General features: G+C 38.6%; 1 protein-coding gene across 10 annotated transcripts in view; it reads left to right on the top strand.

Moving 5' to 3' along the window:
* The window catches only part of MAGI1 (membrane associated guanylate kinase, WW and PDZ domain containing 1), a 768,502-nt gene that overhangs the window by 737,175 nt on the left and 13,366 nt on the right, over positions 1-17,961 (top strand). For all 10 annotated transcript variants that reach the window (XM_089676009.1, XM_089676005.1, XM_089676006.1 and 7 more), the window contains 3 exons: positions 9,750-9,840; positions 9,963-10,023; positions 16,778-16,927. In XM_089676009.1, coding sequence (XP_089532135.1) covers positions 9,750-9,840; positions 9,963-10,023; positions 16,778-16,927 — 302 coding nt within the window. The remainder of the gene's footprint in view (positions 1-9,749; positions 9,841-9,962; positions 10,024-16,777; positions 16,928-17,961) is intronic.

Genomic DNA, 17,961 nt, shown 5'->3' with positions numbered 1-17,961 from the left:
GTGTAAAAAAAAAAAAAAAAAAATACTGATCACTTCCCCAAAGTAGTACTATGTCACTATGGTAACATTGTACTACTTTGGTTATAGTAAAATATGAAAAAAAAATCTTAAAAAAAATGTAATAAAAAATTAAAAATAATAAAAAAAAAAAAAATATATATATATATTTTTTTTGTTTCATACTGTCACCAGTCAGTGTCCCTGTTCACCGCTATGCCAGTTATTTGATGACGCTGTACTGCACTGGTGACAGTATGTAAAAAAAAAAATAGTGAAAATAATTTTTTTAATTTTTTAATTTTCTGAAAAATTATGACAAAAAAAATACAACTTCAAAAAACTCGCCATTCCTCTTATGTAGTATGTCGGACTGTCTACTGTGCAAAAAGGGGTCATTTTGAATATCTGTACTAGTCTGACTTTCTTGGACCTCAAGAAATTAGATTGGCTGTCAGTACTTCAGGATTGATCAATTTTCAGATCTATACCATAGTTTGTGAACTCTATAACTTTCCTACAAACTAAATAATACATCCTAATTTGGGTTATTTTCACCAAAGACATGTAGCAGAATACATCTTGGCTTAAATTTATGAAGAACAATTATTTATTTGTAAACTTTTATAACAGAAACAAAGAAAAACGTGGGGTTTTTTTCAAAATTTTTGGTCTTTTTTTGTTAATTTAGCAAAAAATAAAACCCCAGCGGTGATTAAATACCACCAAAAGAAAGCTCTAGTTGTGTGAAGAAAACGATAAAATTTTACTTTGGGTACAATGTTGTATGACCGCGCAATTGTCATTCAAAGTGTGAGAGCGCTGAAATGTGAAAACTGACCTGGGCAGGAAGGTGTAAAATTGCCCGGTATTGAAATGGTTAAATATACCATTAAAGCATTTTTAATAAGTGCAAAGAATACTTTTATTGTCATCATGTCATAAATTGTACTCTCAGCCCACCACAGTACGTAGGAGCTGAGTGCTTTCCTGGCAGGTCGATTGGTCGAAAAAAATGTGGATGTATTATAGAGATGTACAGCATATGATATGCATATGCCTGTGTCCCTGTTAGTGTATGCAATCCCTAACAATGAACTTCACTTATTTGCTCCCATTTGGTCCTTTATATATACCATTAAAGCATTTTTAATAAGTGCAAAGGATACTTGTTGATCATGTCATAAATTGTATTGTCAGCCCACCACAGTACGTAGGAGCTGAGTGCTTTTCTGGCAGGTCGATTGGTCGAAGAAAAAAAAAAAAAAAAAGGAAATGTAAATGTATTACAGAGATGTACATAATATGATATGCATATGCAGATCTGCTTTAACAGATAGATTTATTCAGGATTAACTTTTTTGTATTTGTTTCAATTGTTTAGAAATCTTCCTCCTCCCTGCTTAAATGGCTTATGAGGGCTATGTATATGCATGCATATGTATGGGACTTAAAAGGATGTTCCCAGCATGTTCTGTTACTTGCTGAGCACCTCTAAGTGGTAGGCCTGAGAGAGTGTTTTGCCCAAAGGTTAACTCCAAATGCTTGTGAAGAATGATACTTCTAAATGAGTGAGAGTGAACCAAGTCACATTGAGCTCCTTAAAGTATGGTGGTTAGGTTAATCCATTCGTTAAGTGTAGCACAGCAACGTGTTAAAGCCCAAGTGAAGTCATAAATAGTTATGCAGTCAGATAGACATTGAGCAAAAAAACATCCATTTTCATAGTCTTGCCTTAATTTTCCTATTACAACAGATGTGCATAAAGCCCAAGTCCTCATGCACACGGGATGTTTTTACAGCGGCTGTTTTTGGCTTTTGATGGGTTTTTTTCTACAGCCAATAAACTCCCCAGCATGTTATCCTATGTGTCCATGCGCACATAGACTGTAATCAACGTTTTTTTGGCTAGAAAAACCCCCGAGAACTAGTGGGTTTCTAGAGGACTTCTTTTAGCTGTAAAAATGCAGCAAAAAGTGGTAAAACGCCACAAACCGGCTTTCTTGAACTTATTTTGACCAAAAAAACGCCACTAAACACGAATTCAAAAACGCTAAATAAAAGCTCAAAAACTCAGGTTTTTAACGTGACTTTACACAGCTATCAAAACACCCCGTGTGCATGGAGCCTAAATCTGACTGTGCAGTCCAAAAGCCTGAGAGTTTGACAAGGGCCCTCTAGTCTTTATGATGACACTTGTGTTCAGAGATGTGGCTATAAGGCTATATTTACACTGATCTTTGGCAAAAATACATATGCATTTTTTAGCCATTATTATTATACAGGATTTATATAGCACCAACAGTTTGCTCAGCGCTGTACATTATAATGGGAGACAGTACACGAGACAATACAGTAACAATACAATTCAATACACGAGGGGTTCGAGGGCCCTGCTCCTTGGAGCTTACAATCTAGGAGGGAGGGGATAGTGGTACAGGAGCCATGTTTTTATAGCATTTGCAGTGCATTTCTTAAAGGGAATGTGACTCAAAAACCGCTCAAAAAATGCACCGCAGGTGCATTTCTGATGCATTTTGACGCGTTTTACATTGATTTCAATGAGGAGGTGCATTTTTTGCTGCTGCACTAAATATACAGCAAGCGGGACCCGGACCCACAACTGATTAGTGTGAAGAGTTCTGTAGCGATATGTGGTTGTGCGTTTTTTTCCGTTTTTTTAACGTAAAAGTGGAAGAAAAACAGATCAGTGTGAAAACAACCTTACTCATTTCTGCTAGCATACAGCACTGCAGTCTGAGGGGTAAAAGCAGCATCTTCACTGAGAGAAGGTATTTTAGGTGTTCCCCGGCACAAATCAGGTCATAAGTGGGAGGGCAAGACTCTAAAGAGATAAAAAGTGTTAGACATCAATTGAGCTTTAAGTCTGCAGCACCAAATGGAGATGGAACTTAGCTGATCAAAGGATGCTGACCTGCTGGGGCACAGACAGGTACAATGACAACAGAGCTTGAATGCCCCATGCTTTTGGCCTGTTCTCTTAGGCCTGGTTCACATTCCAGCAATTTCAGATGCATATTGATTCACATGACAATGGAGATCACATTGTTTTCTATGGTGCCCGTTTATCTCAACACAGCACAGCATGCATGCGATTCCAGTATGATTTTGGTCCCGTAGACTTCAATGGATACGCACCAAAGATGCATCTACATATGATTTCATGTGTTTCACGTCACAGCAGATATGCTTATCATTGGCCAAAACTGAAAATGCTTCAAAATTGCTTCAAAAACACAACCAATGTAAATATTTGCCAGCACACCACGGATCTTCAAGCGAGTCCAAAAGGATTTTATTGAAGAAAGATCACATCACAAACAGTGTAGTGCAACATTTCGGAGACAATCAGGACCCCTTTGTCAGGTATATGAGGAAGGGATCCTGTGTGACTCCTAAGTGTTGCACTACACTGTTTGTGGCATGATATTTCTTCAATAAAATCCGTTTAGACCCGATTGAAGATTTGTGGTGTGCTGGTGAACATTTACATTGTGTGATGTATGCTCCAGTATGTAGCTAGTGCTTGCTGCAGCACCCGGTACTTTTTAGAGCTCATTCCCGGAATGTGTGAGATGGATGCACAACCAAGTCGCACTACATAATTGCCCTGAAAATTGGATCAAATCGCAGCCGCAGTTGTTTGAACCTAGCCTTATTGTTTCCATTCTGTAACTGATAACAAATGTGGAAGACTTCTTGGTATTTTTTTTCTGCCGTCACTCTTCTATGTTTCCATTTCTATGTATATTAGTTAGTGCACATGCAGTTTTTAATAGCAGCAACTCATGCCGATGAAACAATCTTAAAGGAAAGTTTCTGTTTTTTAAATTTTATTTTATATGCTTTTGGCAGACTTGTATGGTCATCCATTACCTTGTTTTATATAATCTAGCAAAAGATAGAAAAATAGCAGCTAATCAAGTCAGGGGCAGGTTGTATTATATTTGCTGATCTGTATAGTACCATTATTTGGTGGCCTTCATCGTTTTCTATGTTCAGAACCACTTTGCTAATCTGTTTTAAAAGCATTCATTTTATTTGCTTTGTATTTTCTTAAATGTTATAGAAAATGAATCTGTCTATGTGAAATTCTTGAGCGATGAAAGCCACATCGAGATGTGCATTAGTTTAAAAATAGCTGGCAAAGTTGGCTGTACTGTCATAGCTGAAGTTTTTTTTTCCTCTATGAGCTGTTTTTTGTTTTTTTTTGTCAGGCTTGATGAATTGTGTTTGGTTAGGTACTTAGTCTATGTATGGTGGCATTTAAGCTACAAGCACAGATTTAGGCCCCAAAACTAAAATGTACCAAAAACAAAATGTTTTGATGTGGTAGCTGCATTTTTCTTTTTTGTTTATTTTTGCCGTGCGACCTGCCATGAACATACTTTGTCCTAGGGTGACCACGCTCACCAGTGTTTTTCAACCTTTTTCAATCAAGGCACCCTTTAAAATCCTGCACATTCTTGAGGCACCCTGTTTTAATTGTAAAACAACACGCAGGACACCCAGTGTTAAAAGTGATTTGCTCTTCCAAAGCAAACCTACCTTTGCATACTGGTACTGCTTAGTATTCCAATGTTTCTCTCTCTCTCATTCAGTTAATGTGACCCCAGTGGTGACCGAGAGGGGCTGGGGAGATGCAAACAAGGATGCTGTGTAGGCACCCAATGTCTTCCTTATCAACTGATGATGTCATTAGCTATCAGGATGCGGTTAGAAGGTTGTAATGCTGAAAACCTATGGCTTTGTGTAACTAAAAGGCTGACTTGATCCACCTACTGGCTTGTATACAATCTTTGGACATTTTGTAGGCATTTTGCCAAGGAACCCCTTGAGGGAACCTGATGGCACCTTAGTTGAAAAAGTCTGCCTTCTACTCTTATCTGATTTCTTCAGAGGATATGAGCAGACCCAACACCTGAGGTACGTCAATACAACCGTGCCTATTCAGTTTTCTGTCCACATTTTGACAGCAAACTGTGGTGGACCCATTAAATCTATGGGAAGCAGTCTATTTTAAAAAAGGAAGATTGGTTTGCATCTTGGTCTGCGCATTCCTCTTGCTGATACAAGTGATTGCTTCAGAGGAGACGAGACGATTCAGCACCTGAGATTTGTGAATGCAACAATGCCTGTTCAGTTTTCTGTCCACATTTTGGCAAAATACTGTGGTGCACCTCATAGATCAGTAGGATGCTGGATGTGTCCATTTACATCAGACTACTTTTAATCCTTTTTTTGTTTAGTTTTTTTGGACCTTGACAGACTCTGAGGTAGACAGCCACCATGTAGACCTGAATGAAACTTCTAATCCGGTCTGCCTAAAAACGTGACAGGTGGACCTGATCGGAAAGCCTATGTGAAAGCTGCCTAAAAAAAATGTCCAAACATTCTTACTACCTGCTTAACAATTTTTAAGATTAAACATCAGCCTACATGGGAAGTGTGTTTCCAGTGAGTCGAAAGGAACACAACCATTGTGCAGCATATGCAATAAGCAAGTATGTCTGCCCTCAGGCTGATTTAAGGCCGCCATACACGGCACAATTCCTGTCATTCAGTCTACACACTAAATAGGAGAAGATCAATTGATTTCTTCTTCCCCACTAAACAGCATGGATGGAGGAATCTCAACTGCCAGCTATTGTATTTAGGCACCCACAACGGCATGAATACAGTGGCTGCATCTAAAAGGCTGCAGCCAATAATTGTCCACCTGGCTAGGTCCATCAAACTGGGTGGTGATTGCAAGGCCTATTTTAAATTTGGAGAAATTAAACCGGAACCAGCTGAAATTTGATGTGTCTATGGCCAATTTAAAGTGGAAGACAAGTCAAAACCTTACTAAGTTAAAGTGGAGTTCCAGCCATTTAATTAATTTTTTTCTGAAGGCGCCCACGTGATAGTGGCAGCTTAGACAATGCAAGTTGAGGTCACCTGTACTTGTAGTCCTTTGCTTTCCTTATAAAAAAAATAAAATTACTTACTGCACCCTTGCATTGTGAACACTGTCATCTTAAGTGTGGGCACTTGAAGCTCACTCAGACATTCTTCTGGGAAATTGTGCAGCTGGCTACCCAGCATGCACTTCCCGTTCTCGCTCCTGTGCAGTGTGAAGAAGGCGCGGCACTTTCTAGCTCCTGCGCAGTGTGAAGAAGGAGCAATCTTGCACCTGCGCAGTGTGAAGAAGGAGCAATCTTGCACCTGCACAGTGTGAAGAAGGAGCAATCTTGCACCTGCGCAGTGTGAAGAAATCCCCGCTATCACGTCATGTCTGGTCTCATAGGAGATTTTGGTATTAGGCACTCCATAGGACTGCTGGAATAGATGACGCCGATATCCCAGAAGCCCTAGGGAATGCCTGATGATCTTGCACCTGCGCAGTGTGAAGAAATCCCCGCTATCACGTCATGTCTGGTCTCATAATAATACGAGATTTTGGTATTAGGCATTCCATAGGACTGCTGGGATAGATGACGCCGATATCCCAGAAGCCCTAGGGAATGCCTGATGATGTAATTGCCTAGGCGGCCGGGACAGGACGTGGAGACAGAAATTATCAATTAAAGGTATTTAGGAAAAAAATATACATCTATATTGCCAAAACGGACTGTGAAAAGGGAGACCATTGTCTTTCAAGGGAGAAAAAAAAAAGGCTGGATCTACTGTTCCCCACCCATTCTAGGCCTATTCTATCTACCCTATAAAAGGAAAGATGCCTATTTTTATCACATAGGTCTGGTCATATGACTGTCTTCCAGTACCAGCTTCAGTGTAGAAGAGGAAAAGTCGACAACGGATGCCCCATAGCAAGCCACCATCAACCGGGCTCTACAGCTGTTGTCAATGATCTCTGCAGTGAGCAATGGAAAGATCATGTGAGCGGACCATGGCGCCTTTAGAATAGTTAAGTATAGGCATCTTTCCTTTTACAGGGTAGATAGAATAGGCTAAGAATGGGGGTGGGAGCAGGTTTGAGCTTAGTTAGGTTTTGACTTGCCTTCCACTTTGAGTATATAAGAAAAAAAATATATACAGTATATTAAAAAATAGATTATCCCTTTAGTTATACTATCATATTATGGTACAGAAAGTAAAAACAATGTGCTGTCCGATATTCAGAGCTGCTGCTGAGCTGTACAGTCATCCACCAATCAGGAGCCCTAAGACAGATCATATATTGCTGTATGTTATCTGAACTGCAGAGAATCTTGATTCTTCTCAGCAGCTAATGTGCCTACTTCAGTTCTGCTACTGGATCTGCTCACAGGTCTGCACCCTCTGCCACTTCTGCCTTAGGCACTGTCCCATGGAAGCCTTCTAGTCTTGCAAAGATAAATTGTAGCACAAAGGAAAGCCTTGTTATTTTCTTGGTACTAATTCCCCTTTTCCATCGCTAGCTACTTTTTGTATTGCGTTATACATGATACCTCAGCCGCGATTTTAGCATAATGACCCTCATCTTGTTTAACAGATAAAATATCTCCAGGCATTTTCCCGGCTCATCATGCAAATTATAAAATCTGTCTAATGCTCTTTGCTTCCTTGTGCTGCTCAGTAACTAAATTGCTGATGTGTGTGGTTAGTGTAGGGAAAATATGAAATTCATAGTACGGCAAGCTTCAGTGAGTCCAGCAATTTGTCTTTGCAAGCTGTCAGACCGCTCAGAAAATGTACACTGATGTTTACTAATCTCTGGCCTGATTTTTTTTTTTTTTTTTAAATGGAAATATAGCCTTGTTGTGTACATCTTATTATTATGTACAGGGCCAAAATTTAACTGGTTTTTATTTTTGTTTTAATTTATTTTTGGTCAGTTATATATGAAATATTGTTTGTGAAAATTTCTTAATTACCTTTTACAAGCTACTAGGCAGTGTACTTGTGTCCATCATACCCCGCCCCACCCTTGCCCCACGTTTGCCGAGTCATTTACTACTATGTGGTGAATAGCCAGTAATATGAGCTTTTCAGAACACATGTAGCTGAAGAAAGGAGGCAACCTGCTTCTTCTCCAGGTCATTCACCCTTGTTTTAGTTTGGGAAAGTCAAAACGTGAATAAAAAAATATCGCTGGGCTTTCTTATTAGAAAGTGAGCATTACATCATGGAAGCACCTTGTGTACATTGTCAGTTTGTAAAATAATATAAATATTTTTAGTTTAATTTGAAAGTAATTTAAAACATCAACTTAAAAACTTTTAAGCATGTCAAAAAAGTAGATTGTGACCCTTGAATGGTGCCTGAACAAAAAAAAAGTGCTGGCCTTCTAAAAAGATATGCAGATCAACACTTTGCCAGGGGAGGGTACTGTGATCCTAGTGAGTGGTAATACATACCTGGAAGTGTTAAATGTACACATTAACATACAAACATTTTGTTGATCCTAAGTCCACTTTAAGCTCTTAACTCTTTCTTGGAGAACTTCTTTAAAATCTCGGCTAGCCCGTAAAATTGCTCTCTGAACAGTGTGTATGCAACAAGTATAATTTAATTAGAAGGTAAGGTATAAAGGCAGTGTAAAAGACGTAAATTCAATAAACTATGTTCCTAATTAGAGATAGTTTGCAAGTAGTGGTATACCTTGATTAAATTTGGAGGTCTATTAAAATGGTTGCTTAGACTAGCATTCTATCACTTGTGGGTTTAAAGAGATAGTTAGGAACTAGAAATTTCTTTCAAGGCAATTTAACATGAATTATATGTGAAGTTTAAAGGCTTCCAAGCCAATTAGGTCTCCGCTGCATTGCTTTAAAAAAATATGCCTTATGAATAATATTTTGATGTTATTTTTGTATGAAAACATAAATTAATGCATTTATGGCTTTTATTTAGTGCCTTGATGCTTATAGTAATGATCTGCAGTTGCTTAAATTGATGGTAGATGTGGCAGCAGGTATTTAGTGGTACACACATACCGTGTAGGGTGCTGCAGGAACCCCAAAAACCTGTGGTGCTCATTTTATGCAAATCTTGACTAGTTCCCATGATTGAAAGCGGAGTCCTGCCCTTTACCACTTTCATGCATCCCAGATGACCAATAGGGGGTAATCTGTGGGCATATTAAGAACTGGGATGCAAAATAAGATTGCCGTAGGCATTAGTGAGCTCAAAACCCCTGATAAGGTGTTTGAGGACACATTTCCATTGCCATTGCCCATCCTGCAGCAACAGTTTTGTTTTTTTGTTTTTCTTTACTGCACCATTTATAATTAAAGAGCAGCCGTTGAGCTTCAGCCAAGTGATTCTGCCTAGGCCTGGATGATGTCATCAGTCTGCTGCAGGCAGGAGGAAGTCCTCTCTCCCCCAGTGGTGATCAGATTGTAATTTTTAGCACATCCTTGTAACGGCAGCATGGACTGATCTGTATAAGTAATTTGTGAAAGCAACCAAGAATTGCACAGGCTTTAGAATTGACATGATTGTGTCTTCTCAGTCCAGGAAGTAGGTGCTGAAACTGCATGATGCCTGAGCAAAGATGGCTCTGTACTTTTGAAGTGAAAAGCAGAAAATGCATTGTCGGGGGAGTACTGTGATAAGTGATAAATATCTGAACGTTTGGTATTTAACTGAAGCTATGTACACTTGACACTGAACTTATTTTTAACTTATTCACTTAGTTTTCTATATTGGTCTTTTCAATGAACCTTATACTTCATAAACCATTTAATGAACTGAATTTGTGCATAATACCCATAATGTGTTGACACTGATTTTTTTTTCTCCAGAATCCTCCAATGCTTCATTACTGACCAATGCCGAGAAAATTGCCACAATTACGACTACGCATACGCCTCAGACAATATCCCAGGAAACAAAGTAAGATTTTACAATAAAAAGGCCATCAATATAGAAAAGTCTGGAATTGATTATTGCTTGTATGTACATGTTATCTTGTGATTTAAGCTTCTTCATGCCTTTGTCTTTATTTTTAAATCCAGGAACAATTCAAAACCAAAGCAAGAGCCCCAGTTTGAGTTCAAAAATCCACCAGCCACTCAGGTAAGGGAGATAATAAAGAGTTGGTTTATGGTCTCTGAAGGAATATTGTTACTGGATAAAAAAAGCTTTTGTAAGATGGTAAACTTGAAAAGTGGTGGAGCATCAAGCCTGCAGTAACACTGTAAATTTTCATGCACCCTCCTTATGAACAGGGAGGCACAGTAGAAACCTTTTGGGAAGAATTTGCAGCCTGGTTGGAATGTTAGGCTTTCACTTTGTTTATCCTGGAAAAATATGGTGGGAATAATTGTATCCCTAACAAGGATAAATCAATTTTAATTGCTCTCTGCCCAAAATTGTTGCTGGGGCCCATGTTGTTTTTACATTGTATGGGATTCTGCCCTCACCGTGCTCAAAAGGTAATCCCCTTAGAATGTGCAGAGCCAATCACTTGTGAAAGCAGTGACCAGTCCTTTATCTTCATGTGAGCATTTTTTTTTGTGCACTTAACAAGTGTTAGATTTAAAGCTAAAATTAGGCATGAATTTGTGTGGTGAATGCTTGACTTAAAGCTTTGTGAAAGTACTGAAATAATCAAATGATTGCTATAGTGTGGCAGTCCCAAAGGGGTCCCTAGAAGAGTCAACTTGTGTGGAGTAAAAGTTTGAGAGCATAAAATTGTAGGCAAGGACTCAAGCCCTAAATATTGGAGTGGATATCTGCACCATAACTTTTGTGACTTGAATCCTTAATTACAGTCTACACTGGGATCCAATATGTTCTCCAGTGTGTGCAGGATTTTCTTCAGAGACCTGGACAGGCATCAGCCACCACCACGGTATTTGTGGAAATAGATAGCAATATCTTCTGTAGGCTCTCACACTAGGTTTCTCGATTCCCTCTTGGGCCTCTTGCAACCCAACATTATACAACCCCAATCTATCACTTTTGTGATTCAACATAACATCCATTGGTCCTCAAAACTATTGCACTTACATGGATTCCTCTGGTGGCTGTTTCTTTATTTCTTTCCTCTTCTCTGTCTTTGGTCCAAATGTAGGTATCAGTCCAGCTATATATTTTTTTTATAAAATTATTTTCAAAGAGTCTATCCACAACTGATTTTCATCGAATATCTTCAAACAGATTTTATATATGGAGTTATTTTAGTTACACAAATATATCAATGTATGCATTCTATAAAACTGAGAAGCACAAGAACATAATTTGAAATGGCTAAATTGTTGAAAGCACATAAAAGTAAAATTGATTTGGAGGATTGTATTAAAATAATAATGCATCTATTATGGTTAATTAATATAATGTACAGAATGAGATTGCACTTTTTTTTAAGATGAAGGGAAATTTTTTTTTTACATTACCACTGAAATGCATTGGATGTCAACTCTTGATGGACAAATAAAATGTGATATCTGGACTAATCTGTATGGCTTGGTGCTCCCATCCTTTCACTCCTTATAAGATAAATAGGAATGGCCCTGGGGCTACATTTAGGGCCAGTGGTGGATTAATTGTACTATGGGCTCCAGGCTGTTTTCAATTCACAGACCCCACACCAGTTTAATGGGATCATACATAGGGGTCAGTGCACACAGCCATTTGTAGTTTCTGACATAGGTTTGTTAAAACGATTCTGCAAGATTTACCATGTTTGAATTTTACATTGGGCCTTATGTAGTGGTATGCATTTTGCAAATTGCTAATGTGATGGTAATGTTAAAATGATACTTTTAGTTACAATGAATGTACATATGTGTTATGTATTGTTTGGTAACTGTAAAGGAAACTTTTTATGGAGAGCAATACAAATCCTTTGCTAATTAAGTGCTGAAAGAAGACTTGCAGAGCTGAAACTGACTTATTATGCAGAGCACTAAACTTTTTTTAGCATCCCCATGGGCCCCCCTGAAGTCTGGGGCTCCAGGCGTCTGCCCTTTCTGCTCTTATTATAATGTGCAACTGCTTACGGCTGTTTTAGGGGGAAAGGGATGCTTAGAAATCCTGTCTACAAACGTGAATACTCTTGTTGTCATGGCTGCAAAGCTACAAAATTTGATTTTTGCTGACAATTTTAGAAAATAATGGTCTCAAGTTTAACTAGAAACTTAAACTTTGTAACTTTTTGAAATTACAAAGTGGCTTGCTTAGCAATTATATATTTTGTATCAATTTTTAATAAAACTGGAATTTTCCTTAGAAAACAATTTATTGTTAAATTTATGGCTGTGATGATGAGAAAGGTACAGATATAAGAAACAAACAAGCAGACTTGTCATAGCTGTTTTTAAGTGATCTACATTCCTCCTTATCCTGGTAGAATGCCAGTTCATAATGCGTATTGCTGTATCCTGATAAGCCTTCCCCTTCAGCAACAAAGGAAAGCACTGAAAATATGTTTCGGCATCTTGCGGTACATCAGCTGTAGAGGATATTTACCCGAAAAAACTGCTTGGTTATGGAATTTTTCATAGCACATTTATCAGGACCGGAGACAGATATTGTGCTGATGAGCCATTCACCTAATCCACGGTGCGAACCAAGTGATAGCTCAAGTGAGGAGATAAAAGGCCGTAACTCAGTTAAACGAGCATCAAACAAAACGGGATGTGGCAGATATTGTGCTTATTGCAATGTGGAAAAATACCCTCTCTGATGTTTTAGAAAACTGTCAAATGTAACAAACATCTGTTTCTTTTTTCTTTGCATTTGTTAAAGCTAAATACACAGTTAAAACATATATAAGTGGGTGGTTTTAAATGCCAAAGGATTTGTATTTGTGTCCATTCAGTTCTGAGATTTACAGAGCTCTGCCTCACAGCCCTGATCTTTCTTTGCTGCAACTTAGTATTGCATATAGGCCTTGTCCCTCCTCCAGCCGCTGACTGGACAGTGAAAGGAGAAGCAGCGCACTGATAATCTCATCTGTCTGTCACTCTGTTCTCCCTTTCTAGTAAGTGCAGCTAACTAGCTCCTTTTGCTGCCTTTATCTCTCCTAGTCTGAGCCCTGCTGTATAGTGGATTGCAAGAGGCTGATATTAAGTCATATTCGGTCAATTACTTCTTCAATTTAAGAAGAAAAAAAATAAGCTTAATTATGTAGTATTGAATGCATAGCTGCATTCATTTTGTGTATTTTATGTCTGCCTAGAGTTCAGCTTTGAATATCTTGCCATACAGTATCTGGCTCAGGATCATTCTAAACCTGAACCATTTTTCAAGTTAAACAGACATAGACATGCTTGTTACCAATGAAATACCTGTGTTATTCAAAGTCTAAGGCAGACTGTACATTGATACATTTTCTTTCGTTCAACCAGTGGATTGTATGAGAGAAAATTGATCATTTTCCCCATCCACACTTTCAATTTGGATGGGGTAATCCCTCCTGTGGAGCTATTGTATTCTGACAGCGGGGTGACTTCCACACCATCAGCATACGCTTATCTGCGCCATCGATTATAGCCAGTGCCACTGATCAGGTGAAGATTTTCCAACAGGCTGGTTGTATATAAGTCAATTGGGAGACTGACCTCTGTACAGCCAACCTGCCCGTAGATGGATTGAAATTTGGCCGGTCCTTGCTGAACCTGCCAAATTTTAATCCATCTATGGCTGGCTTAATTCTGCCTTAATAATTTTCTTTCAACTCTTTTTTTTTTTTTTTTTTATAAAATTTTGCAAGACAATAACAAAATAGTGGTTGACTGTACCAGTAGGTATAAAAGCATCACGTGTCTGTCAAAGTTATACATAATACATTCAGCATTTACATTAGATTATCATCAGAATATATCAATGCACCTTTCATTTGCCAAGATGTCACATACGGTACATATGGATCAAAATTTTTATCCATTGTGGAAACAGTTTAACAAACTTATAACAAAAGAAAAATAGGAGCTTAGAATAAAAATAAAAAACCCCACAAAAGTACAGAAAAAGAAAGAAAAAAGAAGAGAAAATCAACAAATCCAACAGAATTCAACAAGGTTCCATCACACTTATAGGTCGGAGAGCTTAAATAAAGTGTTCCAACGTTGCCGTTTAATTTAAAATACTCTTATAGTATGATTCGAAAGTGCATAGGATCTCTCATATAGGTAGTGGGAGTATACTCTATTAATCACTTCTGAAATGGGTAGAGATATAGAAGATTTCCACGCTTTAGTAATAGTTAACCTAGCAGCAATTAAGATATGGGCAATGATTGTTCGAAATTGGACAGAAAATAAATTCAATGTAATATTTAATAGTGCCAAATGAGGATTGGGATTTGTTTGTACTCCAGACTCCCTAGAGATCAATGCAAAAACATCTCTCCAGAATTCCCTTATACTTGCAAATTCCCACAATACATGCAGCAAGCTTCAAATGTCTCCACAAGCTCTCCAAACAAGCAGGTGAAGCGTCGGGGTATATTTTTGAAAGTTTGTATGGGGTTAGGTAACTGTGATATAAAATCTTAAGAGAGCTTTCCCAATGGTTAGTACACTTGGAAAGGCTGAAATTACAAGTCCAAGCTGCTTGCCACTCTTCTTGAGTAAAGGATCTCCCCAAATCCCTTTCCCAATTCTCTACACTTGCTATCACTGAACTATCATGATCATACAGCAGGAATCTATAAAACCATGAAATTCCCTTTTTAGTCCAGACGGATTCGATAAAATATGCCAAATCTTAGAATCCACCTCCACTTCCGAATTATAATTGACTCCATGGTAAGCTTGAATCTGAAAAAAAATGGGTATATGCTGCTCCTCACTTGTGAAGCATGGATGTCAGTAAACTTGGAGTAGCCCGCTTCTCTCAAAGATTTTACAGTAAGATTGGGAATAAGATGTTCATAGGTTGTTAATGGTATGTCTAGCTTAATCTTAGGGGTAGATGGGGTGGATTTAGATAAACCTATTGCCCATGCACTCAGTGTCGCAGAAACGGAGGGAAGACAGGTATGAATTAACTGTGTAGAAATAGCTTTCGCCAGCAGTAGAGCCTGAAGATCCCCAGCTGGGACTGTGCTTCTCTCTATTTGTACTCATAGCTTCTCTGAAGGGATCAGCCAATGCTGAAGTTGATCTAACAACGCAGTGTAGTAATAGGTAGATACAACAGGGAAATTTACCCCCCCCCCCCCTTAGATTTATGTCTAATGAGTGCTGAAAACAGGATTCTAGGTTTATTCCCTTTCCAAATATATTTCTTTAACGATATATCTAATTTACTAATGTAGGAATGAGGAATAAGTAACGGAATCGTTCTAAAGTAGTATAAGATTTTAGGCAGAACTAACATCTTAAAGGCCACTAATCTGCCCAACCACGAGAGTTCATGTTTACAAATTGCTAATAGATCCGTTAATATCACCTGGTATAGTTTCTCATAATTAGCTTTGAACATGTTGCAAGAAGGGGAAGACACTCGAATGCCCAGATACTCCAGATGTGTAGTGGACCAGCTGTACATAAATTTATTTTTAAGACATTGTAAAAGATCTTTTGGAATATTTATAGGGAGTGCACATGATTTAGTAATGTTGAGTTTGTAATATGAAACGCTACTAAATGTTTTAAGTGTAGAGGAGACTGCTGTCAATGAGGTCAATGGGTCCATCAAGGTAAGTATGACATCATCCGCGAATGATGCCAATTTTGTGGGAAATATATGCTGTTTGTATACCCGAAATCAAAGGGTTCACTCTGATTGAAGTCGCTAGAGGTTCCATCACCAAAGAAAAGATAATAGGGGAGAGGGGACATCCTTGCCTGGTCCTGTATGAGAAAGGGATCTGACAAAGCATTGGATGTAAAAACTTGTGTGAAGAGCACAGTATATAACTCTGTGATAGCCGATTTGATATAGCCAATCAAACCGAAATTTGAAAGAGTAGAGTTGTGATACTGCCAATGTACTCTATCAAAAGCCTTCTCGGCATCTAATGCCAAGAAGACAGTTTGCTGCCTTAATAGTTTTCAATCCATTGCCTATTATGCTGAAACTTTAAATTAATAACTCTCCTTCTCCTTGGTACTGACCTCCACATACTCATTGCTTTGCGATTCAGATCTGGTCCTCTCCTGGGTTTAATGATGCATGGGTTGAATAGGTTACATGCAGGCAATGGCTTTGTACAGAACTCTCAAGTTCCCCCACATCAAAAACATCAAACCATGTCTATATGGGGCTGACTTTTTGCTAGGTTCCTGATCATGGTGGAGCAGAAAATGACTTCCACCAGTTTGTTGCAACTAAATTGGAAATGTACTGTTGTCTAAATTATGGTTGTATGCTGGTCCATTACTGGAAACACCTGAACTCAGTAATTTGGCGGGATGTCCACATAGGTGTGATGGTCAGGTCTCCATAAACATCTAGCCATTTAGTGTAAGGTGATGGCAGGGATTTCTAACTCCACCCCCCCCCCCTTATACTGGCATAATCATGCAACTTCAACCAATGTTGTATATGAAAGAGCTTTCAGAGGTCAGGGCAGCTCTGCACATCCTACTGCCATCTGATATGTGTAGGCAGCTTATTCATTAGTTCCCTATGAGCCAAAATGTCTTGGGTTGTGCTAAATTCCAATCATAGGTTGGACCTTAATGGTGTAAAATTGATATTTGCATGTATTTTTTGTAATGATTTTTTGTGATCAGATGTTTCCTACAGTAGAGGCTGAGGCTACAAATGAATGTAAAAAATTAGCACTTCACTCACAGGGCAACAGGAACACAAATAATGTCAGCAAAGGGTTTACTTAGTAACCAATGTATTTTTTTTGTTTGTTTTACTCTAGCAACAGGAGCCAGAATTTTATACAGTAGAGCTTGATAAAGGAGCGAAAGGTTTTGGGTTCAGCCTCCGAGGGGGACGGGAGTATAACATGGACCTTTACGTTTTACGTCTAGCAGAAGATGGGCCTGCAGAGAAATGTGGGAAGATGAGGGTATGTATGAAATCTTCACTTTTGCCTATCATCAATACAATCTTATTGCTTGTATAATTGTTAAATACATCATGGCTGTTTACATTGTGCTGGGATTTCACTGGGTCTGAGCCATATTCTGGCTCCTGGCAATTACCACCGCATATATTTTACAATAAGCAAATAATTGAAGACTTTAGTTCCTAGAGAGTGACAATTTTTTTTTAATATAGACTTGTGGGCAGAGCAAGAGACTCAAACTACTGTGGGGGGAGATTCATCTGTAGTCTGGAACAGATAAAGTAAGCCAATGGGGATTCAGTACTAAAGTATCATTGTGATATACGTGTGCAGTATGAAGAGTAGCAGGCTGGGACCATGTTTGTGGAAGGATTGCATGATGGAGGGCTGCACTGGGGGGTGGGGCGGGAGTAATATTTAAAGGATAACTAATGTTGAAGTTGTCCTTTATATTATTTTAGTAGATGCTGGAAAGTGGCATTACCTGTTCCTAATGCCTGTCCCCGAGTATGAAAGGGTTACTGCAGGATTTTTAATTGTAGTTCATTATATTGAAGAATTTGGCACGGGGGGGGGGGGGGCGGCGGCACAGCGTTGTAGCAGGAGGAACAAGGTGGACAGTGAGATCCCTCCGTTAAAATCTCCAGAAGATAAAAGAATCCAGCGGTTGACTTCGAACAACGAATTCCACATATAGCTAATTTCTCTTTCAGCTGAGGTGGCAGAATATTAGGGGAATTTCTGCATCCTGTAGTTTAATAATTATAACAAAATAGTTGTCAATTGTTGTGCAGGTTTATAATGCCATCTAGATGAAAGGAAGTCCTTTCTTTCAAACCCGCTTTATCACTCTCATTGTCATTCTCTTTGAGACAAATGCAACTGCTAAAAGCAGCACTTGAAATTACTGCACTTCATCTACAAGACAACACCGGCACAGCTGAGATCTTTCTTCCTCTGGAGCCGGTGTATTAATTAGATTTTTATGTCAATAGAAAAGAATTACCTTGCTTATGTTTTTAGTATTTCAAATT

Source organism: Staurois parvus, unplaced genomic scaffold, assembly GCF_062004578.1.
Source record: "Staurois parvus isolate SC_StPar_1 unplaced genomic scaffold, SC_StPar_1.0 ptg000162l, whole genome shotgun sequence".
Taxonomy (NCBI): Eukaryota; Metazoa; Chordata; class Amphibia; order Anura; family Ranidae; genus Staurois; species Staurois parvus.
The sequence above is the reverse complement of the archived record's forward strand: the minus strand, read 5'-3'. Positions and strand labels throughout refer to the sequence as shown.